The sequence below is a fragment of the Electrophorus electricus genome, chromosome 6, assembly GCF_013358815.1.
Source record: "Electrophorus electricus isolate fEleEle1 chromosome 6, fEleEle1.pri, whole genome shotgun sequence".
NCBI classification, from domain to species: Eukaryota; Metazoa; Chordata; class Actinopteri; order Gymnotiformes; family Gymnotidae; genus Electrophorus; species Electrophorus electricus.
The window spans coordinates 17087844-17114533 of record NC_049540.1 but is presented as its reverse complement, the minus strand read 5'-3'; the positions used below and the strand labels follow the sequence as shown (position 1 = coordinate 17114533).

The 26690-nt window shown below is 43.7% G+C and overlaps 2 protein-coding genes across 5 annotated transcripts in view; one reads left to right on the top strand and one right to left on the bottom strand.

The window, feature by feature from the left end:
• The window catches only part of LOC113585514 (rho GTPase-activating protein 26), a 52290-nt gene extending 47241 nt beyond the window's left edge, over positions 1–5049 (top strand). The window contains exons 21-24 of one of the 2 annotated variants that reach the window (XM_035527036.1): positions 1791–1826; positions 2593–2682; positions 2978–3069; positions 3987–5049. In XM_035527036.1, the coding sequence (XP_035382929.1) occupies positions 1791–1826; positions 2593–2682; positions 2978–3069; positions 3987–4075 (307 nt within the window). In that variant the 3' untranslated portion in view covers positions 4076–5049. The remainder of the gene's footprint in view (positions 1–1790; positions 1827–2592; positions 2683–2977; positions 3070–3986) is intronic. The other variant, XM_035527037.1, reaches the window with a different exon arrangement.
• Positions 5050–6161: 1112 nt separating this feature from the next.
• Positions 6162–26690, bottom strand: part of LOC113585513 (glucocorticoid receptor) — a 42699-nt gene continuing 22170 nt past the window's right edge. For 2 of the 3 annotated variants that reach the window (XM_027023037.2, XM_027023038.2), the window contains exons 3-10: positions 21525–21691; positions 20066–20092; positions 18589–18705; positions 16635–16919; positions 15594–15738; positions 15125–15255; positions 10097–10254; positions 6162–9918 (exon numbers count right to left, since the gene is read on the bottom strand). In XM_027023037.2, coding sequence (XP_026878838.2) covers positions 9766–9918; positions 10097–10254; positions 15125–15255; positions 15594–15738; positions 16635–16919; positions 18589–18705; positions 20066–20092; positions 21525–21691 — 1183 coding nt within the window. In that variant the 3' untranslated portion in view covers positions 6162–9765. The remainder of the gene's footprint in view (positions 9919–10096; positions 10255–15124; positions 15256–15593; positions 15739–16634; positions 16920–18588; positions 18706–20065; positions 20093–21524; positions 21692–26690) is intronic. The other variant, XM_027023039.2, reaches the window with a different exon arrangement.

Sequence of the window (26690 nt, the reverse complement as noted above, 5' to 3'; positions counted from 1 at the left end):
TCCTCTCCAGGATTAACAAGTCCCGGCGGGTGCAACAGAGCCATCTTCCAAAGAGCCCCCCACGTCCGAGCCGTGCCACCAAGCCATCAGCTGAGAAACCCTCCCATTAGTTCACTCAGTGCTGGGGAGAAGTACAGGCTTCACACCTGCTGCTCAGGGTGAACGTGCAAGAGTGTTTAGGCCGTTATCCAAGATGACATGATGGACCCCAAGTCAGTAAAAATAAAGAGGTCACGTTTGGTTGCCATTAGGTCCGCATTTGTGCAGAGCATTGATTCCACAAAGACTGCTCTTTAGTTAATGGAAGTATGCCATGAATAGAAATTACTGGAGTAATTTGGACTAACAGTAGGACACGGAATTAGCGTGTCAAGCTATGAATTTGTCTTTGCGGTAATTGTTGGGAATTGAAAATGTCAAATAATAGATCAAATGTAACCTATTATTGAGCTAGGGAACCAGAGCTATGAATTACATGTTACTTTATCTACCCAAGTTAGGTCAGGTCGTTCCCATGGCAACCTCTGAATGAATGATCATCGGTTCAGGAGAGGAAGTGATTGTATGCGACGCCACCTTGGCCACAAACTCCATTACCCCATGTCCTTTACATAAGGACTCTGCCTGATCGTGTGCAAGTGTGGAGTAACTGCCCCATTGATATGAATATCCCTAAATGCCATATTTAAACGGCGAGTCTGTTAGCATGATTGAGCACATAAGTGGATGAGTATGTGAAAAGGCAGATGTAGGATTCATTTGACATCCCCTCCTGTCAGTGGCGTTCCATGTTCTTAGTAACGGCACGCAGGAAATCATGGAACAAAGGAAGACTTTGTTGTCTGTGGGCTGCTTAAGAACGAGAGAGAATTAGAACGGAAAGCCTTACATTTACATTTACATTTTTAAAAAAATGTCAAGTGCCATTGCTCTGTCTGCACTGTGTGCACGACCTTGGAGTGGGTGTTTGTCAGTGTACCAGCTGCTAGGTAGAAGGAAGTGCTGTAGAGGATAGGATGCTTCAAGTCAGGTGAAAGGCTAGGTGTGAAAAGATGGCATTAGCATCTAGGCACCTGGATTCTGTGAGAAAAATAGTTAAATTCTCTCTCTCTCTCTCTCTCTCTCTCTCTCTCTCTTTCTCTCTATATATATATATATATATATATATATATATATATATATATATATATATGTTGGTATTTTATTTTAATTAAATGGAGGATTATACGCTAAAATTTATTTAAATAGGTAACAGGGCATAGCACTGCACCATATCTTAGAGTTAAGGCATAAATAATAGTTCAGTGACATACTTGGGTGGAGATTGAGCGGATTACTCACGAGAATGCTCAAACCTGAAGGTATGCTGCGCCTTTCCAGGAATCTACAAACTTTCCATATTATGCATTTCTGGGGAATCACTATCACACGACAGGCATGGGTGATCAGTCGATCAGACACATTCTGTCCTTTATCAGGTCTTACCACAAGATAGAAATAACAGCGAAGAACTACTAGGAAACACGATATCACTGTATTAGCAGTATCTTACAGTTTCTATAAGAAATTAGATTTTATTCCATGCCTTGTGGAAGCATGTGGGAGGTCATTTTTTGCTAAATGTCTTCAGAAGAGAGAGAGAGAGAGAGAGAGAGAGAGAGAGATAGTAAAAAAGTAGAACACACATACACCCACCCACATATGACCTATTGTGTTTTCTTCGACACTGCAAATTGCATTACACAGGAGAAATAAACCAAAGACCCATTTTCCTTTCTTTTGTATTCCAGTCCAAATCCGAAAGGCTGTGGCAGTATCTCAGCAAGGTAAGACTGAGTGGTATTGTAATCTGATAGTAGCACTTGTGATATGCTGTTACCTTAGACTACCTGAGGGTACAGTGTTGAGTTTCCTGGCTGTTATTGTCTAGCACGATCATGAGTAAAATTCTGTAAAATTCTTAACAAGTTTTCATTTTAAATATTATGAGAAATATCTTGCAAAAGACCAGCTAATTGTCAAAGTGTTCATGACTTCAAGACTTTATATTACAGTGACTTAGAAACCCTCAACGCTAACGGTTGCATATTGGAGCAGAACGAGATTTAGATGTAACTGGTTAAATGACTTCTTGTTGAGATAAGTACACTAATTAATCAGTCATCACTAAATCACACTTAAAAAAGGTTTAAATAACATTTAAGGAAAGATAATTATTCATTATTGTAAGCACTTTTTGCATTGCATATTACTCTGGACTCTGGATATTTATTATTTTATAGCTCATTGCCTGGTCAGAACAACTTGCCTGGATTGCTAATATTCTCATATTAACACTAAAACTCTTTCCATCTCATTAGCACTGTTATCACCTCGGTGTACATGTACTTTATTTGACACATACCCATAATACAAGTCTAACAAAGTGAAACATCTGTCTCTTAGCAGCTTCTATTAACCTGTATATCTGTTCACCACTCACTCCGTGTGTGTGTGTGTGTGTGTGTGTGTGTGTGTGTGTGTGTGTGTGTGTGTGTGTGTGTGTGTGTGTGTGTGTGTGTGTGTGCATGTGTGAATGCGAATGAATAACAGCCCCACCTCGCCCCGCTCCCCTTCCTGGCCGATGTTCTCTGCCCCCTCCAGCCCCCAGCCCACCTCCTCCGGCGAGTCTCCTCCTCTCAGGTGTGTCCAGCCACGTCTGCCACCCTCGTCCCCTTTCTGCCTTTTCCATGCTGCTTTGGGGCACCTTAACATCTGTGGCGCCATGCGCTAAAACCAAACCTTTTGTGGCACCTTTGTTTCTATTCTCAAGCACCTAGTAGTTTCCTAAAGGGGAGAGTTCCTTTTTTATTAGAAAATTGTAAATCACCATGTTTTTCAATGGCGGAAAAAGAGGAACTTGGGCCACTCGGGTCTCTTTCCGAGCCCTGAGCCGTTCAATCAGAGGTGATTTCCTCCCCCCCTCTCTCCCTCCCAGCCCTGCGCCACAGAAAGCCCGGGCACTGTACGCCTGCAAGGCTGAACATGACTCAGAGCTCTCTTTCTTCGCGGGGACGATATTCGAGAATGGTGAGTTCCCGTCTGGCGCAATCTTCCACCCTGCAAAACTCCCTGCTCCGCTAGTCGATTACACATTCCCGGGGCCTACTGGTCTTTAATAAAAGCCATACCAGTATGTTATCCATCAGGCCCCTGCCTTGATATGTCCACCTCAACCTGCCTGCGTGGTTGGCCAAGATGGCATATGGGTTCTGAGCTTTATGGCCCTTAAATTTAGCCAGATAATGGAAGTCACCAAGCAGCAAGGGTGATTGGTGTGTCATAAAGCCTGCTGGGTGCTTAAAGTCAAGGAAACCGCCAGCACACGTGATTAGCTCTGGTGCACCGTTATGCAATGAACGCTGTTATCACAGCTCGTCACCATATCGGTAGGTGAGCCCCACACACACAGTCTTCATGGATGCGTTTGATGTGGAGGCAAAAGTTGGATGATCAAAGCTCCTCCTCCGTGCTGATAGAGTGCGAGCGGCGACAGATCTCCAGGGCTCGTTTGCAGATGTTGCAGCGGACTAGACTAGGATTAGAAGCTTGGAGCAATCAGCATCATGCAGTTTGCATTCCGCTAATTGGTGATCCCGAGCACCGGTGCTTAGACGCAAGGCTGCTGTGCAAAAAACAAAGGCGCAGAAGCCAACTTGTCTTGCCGTTATTCAGGCTACATTTGAGGCACGCAGAAAACTCAATTCCCAATGCCCTCCTGGGCAAGAGACACAAAGTGATGCAAACAGAATAATTAGAAATGCCAATAAAGTATGTAATTATTTAATAAAAATGACCAGCATCACAAAGGGCAGTTACCAAGCATGAGTTATTTTCATTTTTATATTATTCAGATGAGGTGAAAATAGAGGAAATAAAAATTTTGTTGTAATCCATAACGATGTACTGTGTGTATTTGACCATCCTCTTCTCTAACCCCCACCCAGTTCATCCATCAAGAGAACCAGGCTGGTTGGAGGGCACACTGGACGGGCGAACGGGGTTAATACCCGAGAACTATGTGGAATTTATGTAGCTCTCAACTGAAATATGAACTGCCACCGAGTCAGGAGAGGTCTGATGAGAGTTGGTGGGAGGCAACCGCGGGTTTCGAGACGGCTGTGAATCTAAAATTCAGAGCAAAGATCAAATGTTTGTGTTTGTGTGCATATGATTGATGGCCAGAATTCTTGGCTGTTCCCCACAACACTTCATTATTCTGTGCCTCCCAGAATGCAATGTCATGCTGTAAAGCATCCTCAAAAGTCAAATTCAAGGAGAGAAAGTGGTTGATGTATATACACCTAGTCTCATATATCGGGAGCCACTCCCACAGTCAAGCAGCTGATCGCTTTCCAGGGGGACCTAAACCTGTTCTTTGCTTTCCTTTTTTTTTTTTTTGCTGGTCTCCTCCTGCAGGAACACAGTGAGTGTGTGCACTTGCCGTTTGCCTGCCTTGGCCCACCGCTGGAGGCTGGGTGACCTATGCTCAGTGTTCCTAAGAAGGTGGAGCTTGTGAAATGTCCCACCTTCCATCTATCACATCTTCCTATATTTAGAGCTACCAAGAGAAACATGCTAACCGTGGAAAGACCACCTTTAGGGTTCTTGAATGTGCATGCTCTTGTATTTAAGAAACCTCCTCCCCCTCTGAGCAAGTATGTAAATAAGGTAAAATTTAAAATAATTCTTAATGTGAATCAAACTCTGTAGTGGTATATATGCCACAATTATTTATGATACATCCTCTCAGTTGAGGTCTGTGCTCTCCTGGAGTGTATCAACATTGTAAATAATTGAGAATAGCTGATAAGGTCAAATTTTTATGTAAAAATTTATATTTTGTACTCTGCCTTACTAACTTAATTGTCTTTTGGCCTCGCACTTGCTTTTTACATTAAAAAAAAAAAAAAGCTATAAAGTTTTTGGAGCTTTCAATTGCTTTGAATATTAAATGATGAATCTGGATGAGGATCTTCAGGTCATTAAAGGTTTATGATGAAATTCTAAGAGATGGTGTATTTGTTTATTTATGGTCACTTAATCTTTCTGTTTGGCACAGGGATTTGCTCACTAGCGAAGCTTTACACATTCTTTGTGGCTGTGCAGCACAATGTTAAAGGGTGTGCTAATACACCTCAGGGGCTTTTGGCAGAGACCAAACCAAATTAGGATGTTTCAGCAATGATGGCATTGCAAACCTCTGCAGAGCTTCCAAGGGAAAACCATGCGAGTGAGGTCGGTTCTCCATGGTTTTCCCAGCATGCTGGTCTCACCGAGTAGAGTAGGTTAAGAACAGCAGCAGTGAAAACTTTACGCAGTCATGAGTGATTTAGTGCTTACACACAGGAGGTTTCCTTCAGGAGGCCTATCAGGGTGGCAGTGCAAGTCCATCCTAGTTCTTCCTACAGAGATCATCTCCTGTAGTTTGTCGTTTCATGCATTTTTGCCTAGAATTAATTCTTCTCAAAGATTGTACTGTGGGCACATTATGCCACTCTGCGGTGTCGAGCCCTTGTGCACCATCAAGGGACTCCAACGACCATGACTACCAGTAGCAGTGAGAAAATATGGTGTGGTTCAGCAGAGGCACCGTGATGTCTGGAGCGCATGGAAACCACCAGACTGCACTCAGTTCTTGGTTTCTGAAATCAGGGAATTGAGCCAAACAGGTGGCATCACAACACACACAAAGCACATAGTAATCACGTAGTAATTAATTCACAGAGTGCACCTGATATAGCACAAAATGTAGGACATTGAGAACATCACACCATCCTGATTATACTGATACGCAACTCCAAACCTTCTCCTGAGCCAACAATTTAGCCTTTACTTTGATTAATAAACCTTTAAGCAATAACTTACACAAATTCAGAATTATATGCAAGAAAGTTCTATAAATCTGTTAGTTTCGATGATGTCAATGGTTTTTATGAAAATGTGGCTTTTAAAAAAAGACAAGCGGTGACCTAACTGCAGCCTGACCAATGGAAAGAAAGGATCTAGCCTTTTCTGTAATTCTACCCGTGTAGACATGAGAAAATTGGGTCAGAAAAGGTCACATACTAATCCCACACATGGCAAACACAATAGAAGAAAGACTGCCCTCCCACACAAAATGACTTTGTGTAGAACATTTAATCAAATAGGTGTAAAGATCGACATTGACTACTTAAGTGTAATACAAAACTATTTTTTCTTTAAAACAAATAGACATTATTCTTTACGCTGGATTACATTTACATAAATGAAATACAAACAAAACAGACTTGAATATAAGCCATATACAAGTGAAACATAATCGGCCCTTAATCTTTAAAGATAACATTTGCATGGATTTTGTACAAAACAGGCTTTCTTAGACCAGTATTAGGGTAGTGCAAATTCCCGAGCTCTGGTAGATTCTCTTCACACAGTTTTATCACACGTCCTCCCACACTTTTTTTTTTCTTTTGAAGTAACTTGATTTTCACAGCAGTACACATTAGGCCAAATTCCTAGAACTTTACAAAAGAAATAGAAAAGGAGAGCAAACAATACATTCTAGACTTGGGATAAGTGCTACTGTAAAATGTAACTGCTTCAGAAACACCAGTTTTGTTTAATTATCCACTTTGCTTTGGTCATTCTTTTGCACTATACAAAATGAGTTATTCCAGTCCCTTGTCCCTCTGTACTTTAAATCCCAACCTGTGGTTTTTTAAAAACAGTGATCTCTCTTGACTTTCCTATTGATTTATAGAATTTACATTTACATATACATTTACAAGTCAACCATTATAACAAGTTTTTAAAAAGTAAATGTGCAATTTTTTTGTTTACAAAATACAAACAAAAATGATAAAAGTGTCACGCAATACAATTTTCTGTAGTAAAGCGATTCAAATATGAAATAGAATTGTAATATTTAAATTAGTGAAGGATTCCAGACAATTCAGTTTTCTAGAGTGGCTGTTGGATAAGTATTCCTGAATTCAAACACCTCTTATGGCTCACTGTCTCCCTTCAAGGCCTACTGTGAATTAATAGTACAAAACAAAGACACTACTTACAAAACCCATTGATGATTTTGCCCATTCAAAACCAATCTGCACAAATCATTCTTTTCAGTCTATTTGCTAGGAAGGCATATGCTTCAAATCATGCTATATAGCAAAAGTATGTTTCTTCTAGGACGAATGAAGGGGGCTAGAATGACTGTGTGACACAGTGGCTCGGGCCTTGGGAACATTGCTGTGTATGTGAAAGGAAATCCAAAACACATTACCCTTCGTCGACATAACCCTGAGGGAAAGAAGTGAGATCGTGCGAAGATAGTGAACAGTGTAAACACTGTTTTGTTCCCCCCCTCCCCCCTTTTTTTTTTTTAAACTGTGAACTTGCAGTTAACCCACTGGTCCAAATGTGAAAAGGACACAGGGAAACACCAACCTGACAGTGAATAACTGATAGCAACTGCGAGTGACTGATGATCGACTTCTGTCAGCACACTGTTGCCCACGTCACTTGTGGGTATTTACACTTGAACACAACAAATGACATACATGTACATTCTGCGCCTGCGCAAAAGAGAACTCAAAAGAAAAACTGCTGCTTCCCGATGTTGCAGGCTTCTTAAAATGATTATAGGTGAGTTCTGAGTGACTCCCATCTCTTCTCGAGCGCCTCCCTGCCATAAAATTGCATATGGTAACAAGGTAATGAAAAATGCTCCATCTGTTCACTAGACATTTTCCCTGTAGCAAAATAAAATGTTAGCCTAGCACATTGCCTCTACAGATCAAGCTATAATGTGACATAAAAAACCCTTATGCAGTTTGTGTGTAAATTCTCATTTGATGTCAAATTTATACTGAACAGCCAATCAGAAAGCTCTCCCTCATGGCCAATCATCGACGGAGATACAATGTGCACAATCACTCAAAACAGCACTGATGAGGACCAGCTAGAGCCAAAAGTGCAGAACACAATTTTCTGAATACAGAGAACAGTCCGTCACCGATGCCCTCCAACGGTCAGACGTCTTATAGCTGGGTTGGTGACCCTATCTTAAGGCTTAAGAACTTGCATTTATTAAATGAACTCCATCCAAAACACTTTTAAAAGGGTCTTAAAAAACAAATTGGTAGACAGACATGTTATGAAGTTTGAAAACAATCTTTTTAAATTATTTGTATGCGCACAAGCTGCATCGGTCCTCCCTTAGAGAATCCAAGTGGTCTTTTGACATACACACAGCCTAATCTAGTGCTTTTGTGGACAGGGAATTTTTCTTTGCACTTAAACAAATGCCAGTCACACTAAGCAGGAACAAAAGCGTTCTCTAATACTTTCAAGCGCCATGAATCAATGTGCACAGTCCTGAAAGTCATGAACGGATCTCACTTAAAGGCTTGTGTGAGGGACGCATGGCAATTGCTTCGTCTCTCAGATCAAACAGATTTCTGTCCCTGTCAAAAACCACATCCACTGGTACTTTTCCACACTGGCACCACAGGTGTTTCCCAGGAGATCCCACAGGACAGTACCGTGGCATATAGCTGTGGCTCCCTGCCCCTGGCAACCCCCCCCCCTCCCCCCAATCATTCCCACTCCTCTTTAAATACTACGGGATACACTCCTGAGGGCTGGTTCCTGACAGGTGGGTACTGATAGGACAGCCGATCTGAGGTCATCAACGGTGGCTGTGTGCCGGGTAAAGGGGGAACTCCACCCAAAGAATATTTTTCCTTTTCAGGTTTGCTTCGGTTGCCTGTCGCCAACATGATGAGCAATAAAAGAAAGGTTTTCAATTTTCGGTGTGCTTTTCGAAAGGGAGAAATCTCACTTTACTTTCTTGTTTCTGAAAGGAACCAGCTTGTAGGATTAGTACTAGGATTAATGCTGATGTTTTGTTTTTTTTTCTTTTGCCCACCGAAAAAAACAATGCCCGTCTGTAAAAACAATGAGGTATGAATTTTGCTTCTAGAAAAGCACGTGGCAATTCAAAACCTCAACATACAAACTGAAAGTGTTGTTTGTTTCCAGTGGGCTGTGTGTTGGGCAGCAGTCTTGCAAGCACCTGATATGAAAGCCCCGCGATCCTCTCGACACTGTCCCCCTCTGAGCGTTGCTGGGCTGCCACGGTTAGCAAACCGATGCAGCGGCTTTGAAAGACTTTGAAAGTGGAAAGGTCGTGACAGGCACAAGACAAGAACACAAACAGCGGATATGCCATTTACTTGCACTGGACAGAGAAATAGCTTTTTTTTCCTTTTTTTTTTTTTAAAGGCACATTTTCCCTTTTCTGATATACCTTTGTAAATAACGCAGCAGTGTACATGCAAAGAAATCAATAGAAAAAAATCTATAGAAAATATTCCATTGTTGTTGAAATCTGTAAAATTGGCCTAGTCCAGGTTAATGGTTCGCTGGGGTTCATGACAGTAAAGCGCTGAAAATGTGTTCATCTTTTTCTCAGCACTGCCAAAAATCATTCCCCATCATCTGTCTCTCAGATTTTTTTCCCCCATGCTCTGTGAACGACACACACACACCCCCACACCCACAAACCCACACACACACCAAATAAAGGCATGGTCTCATTCGCCCAGTCCTTCATAACTGAGGGCCTACTCTGGCAGGTGGGCGTACTCGGGGCAGCGGGCGTGCTCTGTGTTGCGCATGGCTGTCAGGCTGGGGGTAGGGCTCATGGCAGTGTTAAGGCATCGGCATCATTGGCAGTCATTTCTGGTGAAAGAGGAGCGGCTTGACGGTGCCGTCCTTGATCTTTGGCAGCTGGTTGCTGATGATCTCGGCCAGCATCTCTGGGAACTCCACGCTCAGGGACTTGTTCACGAACGTGTAGAAGCAGAAATTCAGCAACCCCTCCACCATCTGCAGAACAAACATGAAGGTTCAGCATAGTTCACTCCCCATCCCGGACTGGCAATATAACAAGCAGGCAGCTATAAAACTGACAGGCTGCGGTGTTGGATATGGCATTACTCTTGCTATTGGATAGACATGCCTTGGTGCGTCTGTTTTCTGCTCCGAGGCACAAAGAAAAGCTTACCTCCTGCATGGAGTCCAAAAGCTTGGTGAGCTGGTAGAACCTCTGCCAGTTCTGGCTGGAGTTCTCGTCCCGCTTCACGATGGCTTTGCCCAGCTCCTTAATATAGGTCATGCGAATTTCATCAAACACCGCCTGGCTCTTCAGGCCGTCCTTTGGTACTGCGATGAACAAAATCACACACATGTCAATGTCAGAATGAAGTCAAATTGCACACGGTCAGTATGTCAGAATGAATTCAAATCAGACTCATGACAGGGAAATGAAGTTAAATCACAGAGACACATTAGAAACAAGTCAAAAGCAGAACCAAATAATATTTATTTCCATCATTCATTACTCAGTTCCTTTCTATATTCAATTGTATCATTTTGCGGTCAGCATGTTTAGTATTTTGAATGATAGAATTTATGTACATTAATAAGCACAACGTAATTTACAAATAAGTAGCTATACTGCACATTTTATTGACGTGAAAGCATTTCCAAAACTGTAAAAGCCTGTACATGTTGCCTGCATGATCACCTACTTAATCACTGGAATATATGCAAATCCAAAGGAAACATCAACCATTCTGAAGCTGGTGCTGTTTCCTATGGCAGCAGAGATGAGACCTACTAACACAGGTGAGTGGGTTTGGAATTCAGGGATGCTGGGATTAACTCTGGGCTCTGCCTGACAAGGCCAATGCCAACGTCATGCCATTTTCTCCTCGGACGTTATCTGATGAGGAGTCTTGGTTAAAAGTGAAGTCTGACCCAGAGGTGGCTCGACTGTTGAGTCCTGGATGACTTTAAAGACCTGTTTTGAAGCCTCTGGACAGAAAATATTTAGGCATCTAATCCCTCTGGAAACAAAACTGTGTTGGCGAGATGAAGGGTATGTGAAGCCCAGCCGTGCCCTTAGCATTGCCAGAGCAATAATGCAAAGGGGGAAGGGATGGCTTGGTAGTGGGGTTTTTTTTTTTTTTTTTTGGGGGGGGGGGGGGTGGGGGGAATGCAATTTCCATTTCTTCAAAAAGCAATCAATCAATCAAAGCTCACCTAAGTGCCTTGTTTTTTTTCTTTAAAGGTTAATTTTTAGAGCAATCTGAAAGGCATAAAACGATTCTTTAAATGTCAATTAAAAGTCTGTTATTCAACATCAAATGGTATCTACTAGAATACTGAGCAGTAAAAGGCTTGCCGAGCAGAGGGCTTCTCTCAAACTAATTTGAGAGCTAAAAAGCTTTTTTTTTTGTTTAGGAAAAACTATTCTGCTTTTTTTTTTTTTTCTTCAATCATGAGCTGGATAATATCCATTTACAACTATAAGGTACTGCGGAACTTCTACACCTGCACTATCGAGAACATCCTCACGGGGAACATCACAGTCTGGTTTGGGAACAGCACCAAGCAGGACAGACAAGCACTCCAGAGGGTGGTGCGTTCAACAGAGCGCATCACTCATACGGAACTTCCTGACCTGCAGGTCATCTATTACAAGTGGTGCCAGACTAAGGCTGGGAGGATTGTGAAGCACCCCACCCATCCCACAGGCCATGCGGGTCCTGAATCAGGGAAACTGAGAAACTGTGGGGACCACCACCAACATGTAACTGTAAATCTGTAAATTTGTAAAATGGAATTGTACATTGTGTACATACACATATATCCATATATACATTGTGTATATATACATATTATACATATATTGTACATACATTGTTATATTATATATATATATATGTGTGTGTGTGTGTGTGTGTGTATTCCCCCCCCTTATGCACCCGTTTTTTTTCTCCCTCAGATTGAACAGAGCACTCTCAAACCATTTCACTGCGAGTTATACCGTGTATGACTATGTACGTGACAAATAAACCAAACTTGAACTCCAGCAGTCTATGTAGATACCCAAATTCTCCAGATGTCTATGGCTAACCCAAATATCCTCTTGTTAACAGCTTTTTTTTTTAACTTTCACCCCAGTGGATTCATGAACATTAACCTCAACCAATGTGAGAAAGGCCTTTACTTGCCTAGCAGTTACCTTGGCTTCCTTTGTGACCTTGCGGACTACTACATAGCTTGCTCTTGGCGTGATCTTTGTTGGTCAACCATTCCTGGGGAGAATGACGGTCTTGACTGTGAATAGGTGGAGTCCAAACTCTTTACAGATGGCTTTGTAACCTTTTCCAACATGATGAGCATCAACAACTCTTCTTCTGAGGTGCTCAAAAATCTCCTTTGTTCACACCATAATACACTTCCACAAATGTGTTGTGAAAAAAACCTTTCTAGATCCCTGTTCTTTAAATAAAACGGTGCCTTTCATATTCAATTTATCTGATAATCCTAAAGGTTCACATACTTTTGTCACTCACATATGTAATATTGGATCATTTTCTTCAATAAATACATGACAGAGTCTAATATTTTTTGTCTCATTTGTTTGATTTGTCTCTCTTTATCTACTTCTAGGACTTGTGTGAGAACCTGAAGTTTTAGGTCAGATTTATGCAATAAATCTATATATTTATATAGAAATATAGAAACCTCTAAAGGGTTCACAACTTTTCAAGCATCACTGTAAGTCTGCCCCCTTGGTTAAACCCTGTTTTCTCTCTCTCTTTGCCATCTGATAACTAAAGGCATCAATGCTTCTCTTATATCTGACTCAGTCCTGCCCAGTCTAAAATGGGCTACTATATAAATGGGCACTCCAGTTCTAAAGAAGCCAGGGCTTGGCCCTCAAGATTTATTTATTTCTTTCTAACCTTGCTTTTCTAAGTTGCTTGAGTGTGTGGTGGCCTCCCAGCTGAAAGATCAATTACCTTCCAACAACCTATTTAAACAGTCCAGGTTCAGTTAACCACAGCACAGAAACATCTCTGGTTAGGATTAGTAATGATTTGTTGATTGCAGCGGACTCTGGGTTCTCCTGGACCTCTTTGTTACATTAGACGTTGTCATAATACTATGCTGAATTAAGGACTTGATTGGCATCTGAAACAGTACTTTCACAGTTTAGGTCATATTATACAGACAGACAGCAGCTTGTATATCTTGGTCAGTTTAGGTCTGATCCTTTTTCACCTCTCCCATGGTGTGCTCCATGGATCAGTTCTTGGCTTTTTATTTGTTACTATCAATACTTCTTGGTGATATTATTAGAGAGCATGGCCTCCAGTTCCACTGCTCTGTGGATGATGCACAAATTTTACATAGATGCTAAATCCACTGACAGACTCTCAGCCTGATGCTCCAATTAAGTGTTTGGCTGATCTTAAAACCTGGATGGCTAAAGAACTTTCTAAAATTAAAATACTGAAAAATTTGAGGTCTTACTAATTGCATCCCCAGCTACCCTGAATAAAATTGAACATTCTACCCTGGCTGTCTTGTCCAGCTTTTATTATGACCTCTGTCACCTACATTAGGAATACATTTTTGACTCCAAATTGTTATTTTAGGGCCACATCAAAAACATCAATTAAACTGCACATTTCCCTCTCAAGAACACTACCACCCTCTCCCACATACATCCAGAATGAACTACAGCAATGCTGTTCTCTTTAGCCCTCCTGCCTGTGGACTCAAGAAGTTACTGTATGTCCAGAACTCAGTTGCTAGGGTTTCTGACCCATACCAGATGGTAGGTTCATGTTACTTCTACTTTAGGTCACTTACGCTGGCTTCATGTCCACTTCAACATACAGTATAAAATCCTTCTTATGGTTTTTAAATCCTTTCATGGTCTCTGCACCTCCTTACCTTACTGCTTCTCATTCAAAAAACAACTGAAAACATCTCTTCCAGATTGCTTTCCCTCATACTTAGACCCTAACTAAATATTTTACATTTATTCTAGATCTAACCATTCATGATCTCTTTTTAAACTTTAGTTCCTTTCTTTTAATTTCATTTTGTTTTCATGCTTAAAGAGTCTTATTTTACTTACATCAGCCCTTACATTTTGATAATGTAGTGTCCTTGGGTATCCTGAAAGGCACTTGCTAATAAAATTCTATTCTTCTTCTTCATGTTACAGAGCTGAAGACACAGTCATATCACTGGCTTCAACATCAATCAAGCATGTCATTCTTAAAGACATGCTATTCCATTTTAAAAAGCCCTTCCCAATAGATATCTGTGTTTGGTCATTTTGGGATGACTTACTGGCACCGGAGGAGTGGTCTGCGGTGCTTGCATATATGATTGCACACAAAAGAGGTCCAGGGCATTAAGAGCAATGCCATTACCACAGAAGGGCACAACACAGTTGCTATGGAGGCCCTTCAAGCAGTACAGCCTCAGCAGAAACTCAGGGAACAAAACTGAGAGGCAATATAACATTTCATAACTAGGGACTCTAGTTTAGATAATGTTACAATGTTTGGGGGAGGGTCATGCTATGCATGGCTCCAGTGTATCATCGAGCCATATGAGCCATGATCCAGGCCCTGGAAACTGTTTAAACAGGTCTAAACAGTTTAATTCCACATCTTTTCATGCTTTCTGCAGTTATTTTTCAACTTGTACAAATGTGTTTAAAAACAAATCTCTGAATTTCCTTTGCATTGACTTTAATTGTCTAGTGTCCACAGTTACCCGCCAGTTGCTGACTGATGCTTTCAATTCATCAGTGTTATAAAGAAGCCCCACCTAGTACGCTATCGCTCTAGAGACTAAAGACTGGTCTCTTAGCTCCCTTTCAAATAATGAACAAATATAGTCGTGCCTACAAGTCCTGAGCCATCAGGACTGCAAACAAAAAACCCAAGTGCAATGAACCCAAGTGCAATGAAGACACCGTCTTCATCGTTTAGTGAAGATGAGCCTCGCCCATCTGTGCACACGCAGCTTGCTGAAAGTAAGGCATGCTCTGTACTCGAGCCCAGAGAGCAGTCCAGTGGCACAACAAAGACCTATGAGACTTCCACCTTACCGCAGAGGCCATGATTGTAACAGAGCGGCCAAAGCGCGGGCGACAGGGGGAAAACGAAACCCTGCGAAACAAAATGGAGAGGAAAAAGGTGTAAAGGGTGCTCACCTGTGCTGAGGAGCAGAAGGACTTTCATGCAGAGGTACTCGTCGTAGGAGACCTGCAGCCTCACCAGCTCGTTGGCGATCTTCAGCATCTGCCTGCACTGCTCACCCATGTAGGGCAACTTCATGCGCTCCCTGAAACGACAGCCCACCAACGGTTAGCCCCAGTTCGGGTCACCCGGGCACGGTTTCTCATCCGCTGAGCGGACCCGCCCTTTGACTCATGTTCTCAGTGAAGTGACACTCGCTGAGGCAGACACCATGGAGCCACGTTTTGGACAGCACACAAGCCAGGGTTGGACCAGACCAAGAGGCAGCCAGAAGTTCACATGGCACAGGGGACATGAGGTCATGGAAGGGGCCGCCTTGCCTTGTCGCCTGGGGTGCTGCAATTTTGACTCCCTTTTTCTTTTTCCTCAAAAGTAAATGACAACAGACAAATGATGAAAGCAACTGAGAGGTGCTGAGCTCACTCATTAATGACGAGGTCGGGGGCGAAACAGAGCATGCCTGCGTTGCACTGCTGGTAGGAGCGCCAGCCCAGGCTGAAGGACATGAGGAAGAGCCAGGAGCACTGGAGCAGCGTCATCTGGTCATCCAGGTGCAGGCTCCGGAAACCTGTACATACACGCACGCACGCACGCACTGGAAATGTCACTTCTGCTGCTATAATACGCTTCACTCCTTCACTAAATCAATGGTTTTAACAAACAAGTGTTGGAGATGAATTAAGTCGGCCCACTCGTGCCGTCATACTCTCCTTTGAAGATGTGATGAGACATAATAGAAGGGAATGACTCAGCTGTCATCAGAGGAATAACCCTGCCGGCTTCCCCACAGGCCCGCTGCAGGGCACGGTGGGAAAATGCCTGACACACATATGGGTTTCTTTGGTGCACATGAGCCTCAGCACATCAGCAGGGGATGTCTGGAGGAGAGCTCAGGAACTTCACCTGACTCGCCCTGCGGAGGTGGTCCATGTGTAGCCACCATCTCTCCCAGGCTAGTGACCATCCCCACCCACCCAACCCGAGTTTGAATGGCACTGCTTTCAATAGATGGACATGACAGGAACAAACAGCCAGAATGCTGCTATTGCCGATAAGAGGGGGCAATTGCATGGTAATAATCTTCATGATTAACATCTAAAGACTGAAAATATTCTTGTTTCCTGGCCAAATTTCATTTTATTTCATAAAGTTGGCAACAGGTCTGAAACAGTTCAGTCTGCGTAATGAGTTGCACGGCTCGCCAAATAGGACAGTAAAATCATGAAATGTTTATAACAACAACATCCTTGCCCGGGTCCCAGTGGATGAGTGCATGATGTACGAAATGGCTGTTTGCAACGGCTGGCGAGAGTTGAAGTGCCGGCGTTCTCTGTGGCTGTGTCTGGTGAAGCATGTGGCTCTTACGTAAAAATCGGAGCAAGGGGGGTGGGGTTATTCGCTAACCATGTGTGCGCTTTCTCATCTTAATCAGCCCTTTGGAAGCCAGCAGGGTGCTGGCCTTACCTGGTAGAGCCTTGGCCCACTTGACGGCAGAGATGACTTGGCGGCCACCCAGCCTGTTGAGGGTGGTCATGAGGCGGGTGGAGGTGTCCGGGAGGGTGCTGTCATAGCCGGAGTAGACAATCTCGGGCTCGATGGCTTTGAGTAGGGATAGCATGGTGGGCATCAGCTGCGGCATAGACTTGGGCACCAGCGTGCATGCCCGCTCCTCGGACAGGGGCAACACAGAGGCACAGGCGGCCGGCGGCTGCTGACCCTTCAGCCGGATTAGCTTCTTGTTTTTCCGTGCTGAAACCAGGATGGGGCGGATGCAAGAACAGCCAACACTCAAAGAGTAGTGATGACCTTTGTGCACACTAAGGACATTAAGGCAAATGGCACAGTGCCAAAAATGGCAGCCTTGCTGAGCTGCTATTTTCTATGAAATACTCATAAAAAACACGGCCTTTCATATAATCTTTTTTCAAATCCAGTTCAGTTTAATGCCAGTGTATTTTTTTAATTTTTTTTTTTACCCCTGTTCTGGTGCAAGTTTGGGCACATTTTCCCTTTATCATTACAACTACGACTTTATGCCACAGTTCTGTTACATTCTGATACATTAACGTTTAGGAATATTTTCAGCTCACTACAGTAATAAAAAAAGAACACTCCACACTGGATATGTTTAGGTGCAGGTCACTCACTGCCCAGCAATCAAACCAAAGTCCTCCCAAGATCTGCTCCTCAATCCCACCCAAGGAGTTTTTCTTGTGCTACTGTCACTGTCTCCTTCGGCGTCCTCATTATGTATCTGGACCCACACGCTCACAGAGCTGCTTTGTGACAACGTCTGCTCTAAAAAATTCATTATAACTAATTTTGAATCTGACACCCATATCTAAAATCTCCAACACTGTTGGCCTGTTCTACAGCAGTGCAACAGCCACTGCCATGAGCGCAGAACAGAACGTGCGCTCCCTGGGAAACGAACCCATGACCTTGGTGTTAGCAGCACCATGCTCTACATACAACAGATGAGCTAAAGTCAGTAATTGTACACCTATAAAATGCAATCATAGGATTGTGTACCTTATAAAGTGGCTGAAAGGAACAGAGTGGGAGTTTCTTTTAAAAAGTAGGCCGCAAGTGGACAGATGTTCTATATTTACCTATGTTGTACTCTTCTTGGCTGCTTTAGCATTTTATTTCTGTTCCCCCCATTCTGCAGCCTGGTTGAAGCACCTTGATGCTCATGAGTGAGTCTCTGGCTAAAAACTGCACCGAAATAAAGCCTGGCCAATAAAAGTCAGGGGCCTAGCTGAAACCGCAGTGCTAAGCTCCAGGGGGCTGGAGCCAGGCTAGCAGTCACTGACTGAGCTGCGCCATGAATGTACACGGCCTCATCTCCCCACATCACAATGAAATATCGTAAAACCTGACCTGTGCAATTTCGTTAACATTACCTCAGAGTGGCTTCCACGCTAATATTCATTCACTCAGCTCTTGTGCTTAGGAGGTTACCATTCAATTTAGTTTCATTTTATCCTTCTTTTTTACCCCCTTAATTTTGCACTATAAATGTTTCTATGGCAACTAAGAGCGTGACTGAACCCCAGATTCAGTAGTCTTACTGTTGCATCAGTAGACACCAGTTTAACACCGCCCCCCACCACCAAGCTTCTAACAAATGCATCATGCACAGTTTTACACTGGCAAGCAAACAGATGAGTGCACGTGTGCTCCACGAAGTGCATAATGGCGGATGAATTGCTGCCATGTTCTTAAAGTGGCACGGTCCCGTTTCGAGAACCGTGTGCTGTGTTCTCTGGGCCGCTGCCCGGGAAAGCTGCTGCCTCCTGCAGGACGCAGTCCTGTGGAGGGCGGAGCTCTATTGAACCTGCGCCAGTGGGTTTCATGTGGATTAACAAAGTTGGGGGGGGGGGCTGCAGGTGGGATTAAGAGACGGTAACGTTACCTTCCAGGTTCATGCCCGCTTGGAGGCATTTGCGGAAGCGACAGGCGGGGCAGTTCTTGCGGCGGATCTTGTCGATGATGCAGTCGTTCCTCCCAGCGCAAAGGTAGTTGTGTTGGCCTGCAAGAGAGGGGCAAGAGAGAGGGCCGGGGTGAGGGGCGAGAGAGTGGCCAGTGACCCGCCCATAGCCCCACCGCAGAGACAAACAGCATAGGGCCCACAGTAATCCGGTAGCTGGACAGACGGGGTTTTTGAGATGTGATCTCCGACACTGTATTCCGGCTTGTACTCTTGCTGAAGCATTTGACTTAGAGGAGGTTAAATACATCTACAGACAGGGCATCAGACTCTTCGGTGCTGTGCGCCGTTTTCCACGCTCTGAGGCACCTGGGCTGGTAAAGGCGAAGGGTCGGGTCTGCAGTATAGCAAGGACAGTACTGACCTGTGCAGTGCATTGGGCAACCAGCCCTCACAGAGCTACAGGCCAATTAAGGAGAGTGCGGACAATGGAGGCGGGGGAAAAAAAAAAAAAAAGCCCGTTTATGTGCTGCGAGTAAGAGAAGTCAATTAAGAATCTGATTTTGCAAGGTGACGCAAATGGCGACAGGCGCACATGCCAACCTGCAGCATGGGGAACACACATGTCCCTCATAAGATTTGTACGTAGCCTGTCATGACCAATGTGGTGTCACAACAAATTTGGTAGCACCCAGACAAACATTTGCCAAGCACATCCCATGACGCTGGAAGAGCCACCCCCGCCCGTTAGAGTCAGGGGAGATGGTTTTAGCCATGTTTTCCCTCTGGAGCTGAACAAATCGTGCCAATCGGCACGCAGTGTCCGCTGTTTGTAATTTACCTTCAGCAGAACATTGTGATTAATGCAACTTGCTGTCGCAATTAAAGAGCCTGTTTACAATTCGTAATTGACATTTCCAGCCTCCACACACACAAAAAGGCACAATGGCAGTTCTCTGAAACAGAGTACACCAGGACCTTTGAAGCTACACTGAACTGAGACAGTTGAGAAAAAGATGAGACAGAAAGACTAAGCCTCATCATAATTCTGCAGACTGTTGCGAGTCCCCTCCCCCCACACCTCCACCCCTAAACTGTTTTGATGGGCTCAGCCCACCCTTGAGCGATTTAACCCAACAACTCAAATGGAACAGCCATGTGGGCAGGCAAACGACCACACCAAAATGGAAAACTTTGTTTCTAGGACGTTGATGGTGCCAGACGTCTATGGTCCGGACCACTATAATTCACTCGTTCACTGTGGTCATATAACGCAGGACAATTGGAACTCGAGTCGAGCGAGATTACTGTGGGATCCTCCCCCCCACCCAACAAATCACGATACGCATGCAAACCGAGCGTAGTAGATTACGTGTTGAGTTGTAAGGGGAGGGGAGATGGATGGGATGGGGGCGGGGCATAACAGGAAGCAGAAGCATGATTAAAAGGTGAGTTTATTTACCATCTGTGTTTTGTCGTGCTCTCCATCCTTCACCATTGCCAGAACAACCGTAGAAATTGGGGGAGAGAAACAAAAATAACAGATATAAACGAAAACAGAGCTCAAGTCATGTAGTACACATTGATGACAACAACCGTGATACAGGCTGAAGTGGCAGATCATTTGTCATGAGCGAATGCTTTATGTGCTTTATGTAAATAAATGCTTGCAGTTTTGTTTTGTTTTTTCTCATTCATATCTGTTATTTTTTTTATTTATACTGGGCCTGCTTGGCAAGAACAGCCTTCTGTTCACATTATGATGGGAGAGCAATTCTGACCTGCTACACCAGAAGGTCGTTTCTGTGTTGAATGCTTCTCAGCATATCAGCATTTTTGTAATATAAGCGAACATAATCTTGTATAAGCTTTTTAGGTTGTGCATCTAAGAGACAACCAGACTGAATTTGGGATTACTCTTCTAAGCAGGACGGGTCAATTGAATTGAAGACGTGCATAATGACGGGACCCTGCTCACCTATACTAGTATTACATGCACTATTCACACCTGAGGTGTCACCAGTACTCTGTTACTAGATGGAGACTCGATGTGGTGGGGTGCACAGTTGGGCATGCGGTGACTGTAGCTGTGGTGCCCCGGGGCCGGAGGCAAGGTCAGACAGAAAGCGGCGGTGGGCTCTAGGTCGGCACAGACCGAGGCATGGGTGTTCGGCGGAAATTCGCTTTACGGCGGCCCGTGGTGAAGCCCTTGCAGATATACGGAAGCATTTAGTGATTCTCACAACAGCAGAGATGAGAAAAATAAATTTGTGATAGTGGTGGAGGGGATTGTAATTCGTCACATCATGTCTTCAAGCTTTAAAGTGAACGGCACGCACCCTTGTTTGAGGGCAAAAAAGGTTGTTTGGATTGTTTTCCTGTCAGTGGGATACAGATGCTGCCACCTGCCTCTGCAGCACCTATGACATACTGCAATGTGAACTTCCTACTTTCCTTACAGTTGAGATATGAGGAAACGTGCTCTGGCTTTATGCTATATTACGCTAATGCTAAAACCCAGTGCCTGCAGACGGCCTGGAAAAGGCTGAGCCAATGAAACGCACCCTCAGTACATATCTGCAAAATGGCATCAACTGTTTGCGCTTGTATGTCATGGAAATGTCGATATCCAAAACGTGTGCAGCCCTTTACTACTTTACTCATCACTGTGGCAAAGCATTTGACTGCAAAACACAGACTAGGGACTGCAAACACACACACACACACACACAAACAGGGCTACATTAGATTAGTGGTAAAACAATATAAAAAAGAATCAACAACAAAAAACAAAAACAAACAAACAGAGCAACAATCACATGCATGCTTCAACCACTGTGCATCAACTGAGTTTGGGTCTTTGGTCACGGGGGGCGGGGCCCTGCGGGTTATGGCACCATGGAAGGATCTTGTACATTCACCTTCTACAGCTCTTTTGAAGAAGACCTTGCAGCTGCCACAGGTGAGCACGCCGTAGTGGCATCCCGACGCCTCATCTGAGCAGACAAGGCAGATCTTGGAGGTGGGCCGTGCGGGGCCGGAGGCGGGGCCAGAGGAGGTGGTGGGACCATCTGGCCGGGGCGCTGAGCTGTGGGGTGAGCAGAGACGCAAGAACAAAGTATGATTTTAAAGGACCAAACTGGATCCCAATTCCAGGTGATTATAAAAATCTAAAAATTGCCTGGGCAAATTGGTGTACTGGCAACACATTTGGTGAAACCATATCTTCAAAAAGATACAAACGTATCAAAGCTGTATGACTAAGGCTGTTCCAGCAAGCAATCTACTAGAGAAACAGATGTATAATTATAAACACTATGACCCATAGTAAGAAAATATGAATGGACAAGTCGAGTCTACTGCGCAGTAATGAATATTTATTCAAATATTGACCCAAGAACCCTCTGAACAGTCTACCATCACAACAACCACCAGAACAAGATCCCCAGCATGGAGCTTCAAACAGTTCACTGATATGGCCACTATAACCCAAACACAGCATGTGGTTGTGTTCACCCAAGGTGCTGTCTAGTGACAAAACATATTTAACCACCATCCACAAGGCATACAATAGGCCACCCGCCACCAGACACCCCCAACATAACACCAGAAAAAAAAAAAAAAAAAAAAAAAAAAAAAAAAATTCCCCACCCTGACTGACTGGAAGATCACAACAAAGGGAGATAATGGTTTCACGTTAAGGGATACTGTTTTGCTTTAGCACTATTCAGGCCCTTGTTGCCAAAAGAATGTTTATATTTGACAAAAGGGACAAGCAGCTCAAACAAGTCTTACCTAAATTCAAGCTGCAGGCAGTCTGGGACTATCACAGGACAGATGATACTATTCATGTGAAGGGAGGATGGGCTGGACATCGGCAGGTGACCCCCCCCCCCCCCCCCCCCCCCCCCCCGCCCCGTCGGTTCACTTTCGGAACTACGCTTGGAACGACCTTACAGCAATGTGAATCATCATTATGTCCACTGCCCAAAAAAAAAGCAAACCGAAGCAGACTCACGCAGTCCAGACTGTTGCCACTTCAAGTGCTGCATGGCTTCCAAGACAAATGTCAGCTAATATTAGCAATGTGGCAAGTCGTGACATTGCATTCTTTTCATTCTCACACAAGGTGAAAGCGGCTTCGGTGAACGCACCGTCGCCACCCCCAAGGGAATGGTTGATCAGGCGACTCTTTAGGCCGACGGGGTCGGCTTCTCTGTGGACTTCTGTGCTGGACACTTAGCAGTTTACATAGTGACAGATTTGGACTCCACTGGCTCAGGTCCATCTGCGGATCAAAATCGTGAAGCCGCTGCTTCTGCCTCCTGTGGTCCATTGATCATACGGCCGTGGGTTTCCCGCACTAGCCCGGCAACGTGTGTGCTGTGTGACTCATGCACGACTGTGGCGCCTTCGAGCGGGTCCAAGAATTCTTAAATCTGGTGCAGTTGAGCGTTAGGATGTGGGCTTGCATATTAAACTTATAAAGCAGAGTTAGCGTTATTGCAACCAAAAGCAATGACCTTTTGAAAATACAGTGATAATGTAAGTCTGCTTGTTTAGTGGCTTTTATGTGGTTACTGTGCTGTACTGGAAAAAAAAAATAGGGCAGGAACCTCAATACCTACGGAAAACAGTGTTGCAGTGTCTGCTTAGCCCTGCAGAATGTGGGATGCAGGTTTCAATTGCCCTCTCATATGCAAGTAACTAATTTATTTACTAGTTAACACATGGGTCTCACACACATACACACATAGTTAGATGCAAGCATGCACACGTGCAGAGTGATCTAGGTTTCCAGTTTGCCACCTACATGTGAAGGTTGTCAGGCTGGGCATAGCCTGACAACAAACAAACAAACAAACAAACAAACAAACAAACAAACAAACAAACAGACAAACAGACAAACAGACAGCACAGCACACAAGAGAGCATAAAAAAAAAGTTTGAACTCCCTTTCAAATATCTAACTTCTAAGTGTAAATATTAGTGTAAATATTAGAAGTGTAAATATCTGCACAGCCCTATATCTATTTAAAGTATCTATAGGAAGCGTGATGTCTCTCAGCCACCTCATCAACCCTTTAAACACTTTTCCAAACAACTGCCTGCTGTTGCTCAGTCTGCCTCCCTTTCCTGCTGACGATCAGATGACTATCTGGCTGTTCACGGATATCTCCAGGCTGCAGCAGAAGACGGCAACGGTATGTTACACGTGGGCTTGGGAACTGCCCCCAACCAAACACCCACTCCCATGGCAAACACCAGAGCTAAGCAGCTGAACGGCATCAACCGACGCAGGTTCCCTAATATGAGGCAATGCTAATGTGTACTTTGGAGGGACAGGGTCAGAGGGAGCCACAGACTCAGGGCTCACGCCATTTAGCACTCTGCCTCCATTTCGGAGTGCTACGTAAAAGGCTTGCCATCCCATTCTAGCGATCTATCACTGCACAAATGGCACCACAAACTGAAAAAAGCCTCGCATACCAGCCTGTGAAGATGTGGTGCATCTGCTCATCTGCAGAGTACGCACAAGTGCACACCCTCCAATGCATATCCACCACCACACCCAGACACACACAAGTCAATACACATGTTATCTCCACTGGTTCTCTGGCCCACTGTGCTGACAGCTTGTCATCTATGGAGACATTTGGACACAGTCGTTCCCATTCAAGATAGATTTAATCATTAGTGAGGAACTTAAGCAGTCATGTGGTACTGCTGCATACAGACATTTAATGCCAGGTTGCAGGTGCCCTGACCGTCCTGTCCTGTCCTGCAGATTAAGCAGATTAAGCCTTGGCGATTTCCATGAATTAATTCGAATTAATGTTTTAACACAATTTTCAAAATGTGACCAGATTTTAAGAAAGGTATAATAAGGAAAATAGGCAGCAGTCCAGAGAGAAGAGCTTATTAGTGATTCTGTAACATGAAGGGAGCTCGGTAGAGATTTGGTAACATGAAGTGAACTGTGGCAGGACACATGCGACGATGAGCGACATTTATTTCAGAAAATCCATTATCATCATCATCATCATCATCATCAACACAGTCTGTGGTCAGGCAAGACACCAGACCACATGGTAAAAATGGAGATAAAAAGTGAAACACGAGATAACACCAATGACCAACAACACAAGACAGGAAGACAAGGTGTAAATAGGGCAGAGACAAAAATAAACTAAAATAAAATAAAAACAAAGCTACAGGGGAACCATGACTGAAGGGGAAACTGTGACCAGTATGGAATTTGAAAAGTCAGATGCGGAACAAATTAATGAAAAGTGTAAGGTATGTCAAAAGGCACAACTAAAAGCAGCAGTATGATAAATTTGTTTCAGCTGATCGACTACAACACAAACAAAAATACAAGCTTCCACCCAGCACCCGAAACGTCCACTAAAAGAGCTAATGAGGTGATTCATTTTCAAGTGTTGTTTAATATTACATCATTTCACATCACAATAAACTAAAGAAAAAAACAATTCTTGGCGGTTTCTTAATGATTTTATACTTGCACAATTGTGTTGTTCTTGCATAATTTTGGGCCTGCTTAAAAGAGACAAAAAGGAATACTTAAAAGTGGTGAATATTTAAAATATTTTTTTTTTTTTTCACCATGTGCTGCCCACTATGCACCACCATGTGCCTGCTGATGATGCTGGTTATTATTTTTGCACATCCAAAGTCCAGTCTAATGAAAACAAAATCTTTGTATTGTCATGTACCATTGTGTAAGGACTATGATTACATTTTAATTGAGAATCATGCAGGTATTTGAAGAACCCTCACCATTTCAGCAACCTCAGACTGAGGAACCAAGAACGCATGCAGCATATCAAACTCCCTTCAAGTGCACATGACCGTAACCCAGTTGTGGGCTTTTCATGCTCCATCTCTGATCGTCTGCGGGTGTGTCTGGATAAAAAGCAAGACAACATCCCCTGAAGGGAGTTCTTAAGTTATTCAGCTCAGAACCTTCTGAAAGGCATTCTGATGGGCCCTCCTACTGTGAGAGCGCATCAGAGTTGCATTTCCACTCCAGCTGCCAAGTTCAGCGCCTGCCCCCCGTTTCCCTCGCCCAGTCATCCCTGCCTCCCTTCTGAGGCAAGGCAGGGCAAGGCAGTTATATGAGTTTCGTGTTACGGCCAGGCCTGCTCTCGCAATCCTCCAGCCTCGGCCAATGGCCTCCCCGTGCACTTGTGCGGAATAAAGGAGGTCACGCAGATCATGAGATTATCTGATTCATCTACCCAGACACGCACATGTGAGATATTACACTTCCCGACCGCATTCACACACTCCCAGTTTGGGGAATATCAGTGTGAGGGGAAGCTTTTGCTCACCGGAGAAGAGCGGGTTGCATTTCAAAAGCATACTTCATCCTCACTCAGTGCTGAGACAATATTACAACAACACTGAACTTCAAATTGTTGCCTAAAGGCAGATGACGAACAGTTAAATTAGGATTCTAAAGTCCTGTTAGGACAGGATTTGTTTTACATGGGGCGATGGAGTAAGGTAATTATTACCCATGTTCCTCAGTAATTTAAGTCCTGTCCTGATCCATTATGTCAGTAACGATTCTGCCGTCTAATATACTATGAAATGACCGGTAAAGTATAACCCCAGGTTATTTGAATCCTGAGTGAACTGCCATGCCAATAAATATTCTATAATATCTTGAGGAAAATGAGTTTTCACACTTTTGTTCCAAGCAGAGAAGAACTGGAGGAAGTATTTACCTACCACATGCCATCTCAGAGGAGCGACCCTTCTAGCAGCTGTAGGTAAATAATCCTACATCGATTTAGCCTGCTAACATTCAAACCCAAGTTTGTGTTTTTATTAAATATCAACATTTTGTATGATTCCAGACAAGTGATTAAGAAATTTAGACCAAATAATACAATGAAATTAAATAATAAAAGCCCTAGATGGATGATGTTTAAATATGAATAGTGGTTTATATTTTTGACCAGCAAAATCTACGTATTATGCATGGATTTGGTGTGTGTGGTAATGCTTAAACTGAGTGGACAGTTCCATCTCTGTAATTTATAGATTTCTTATCATAT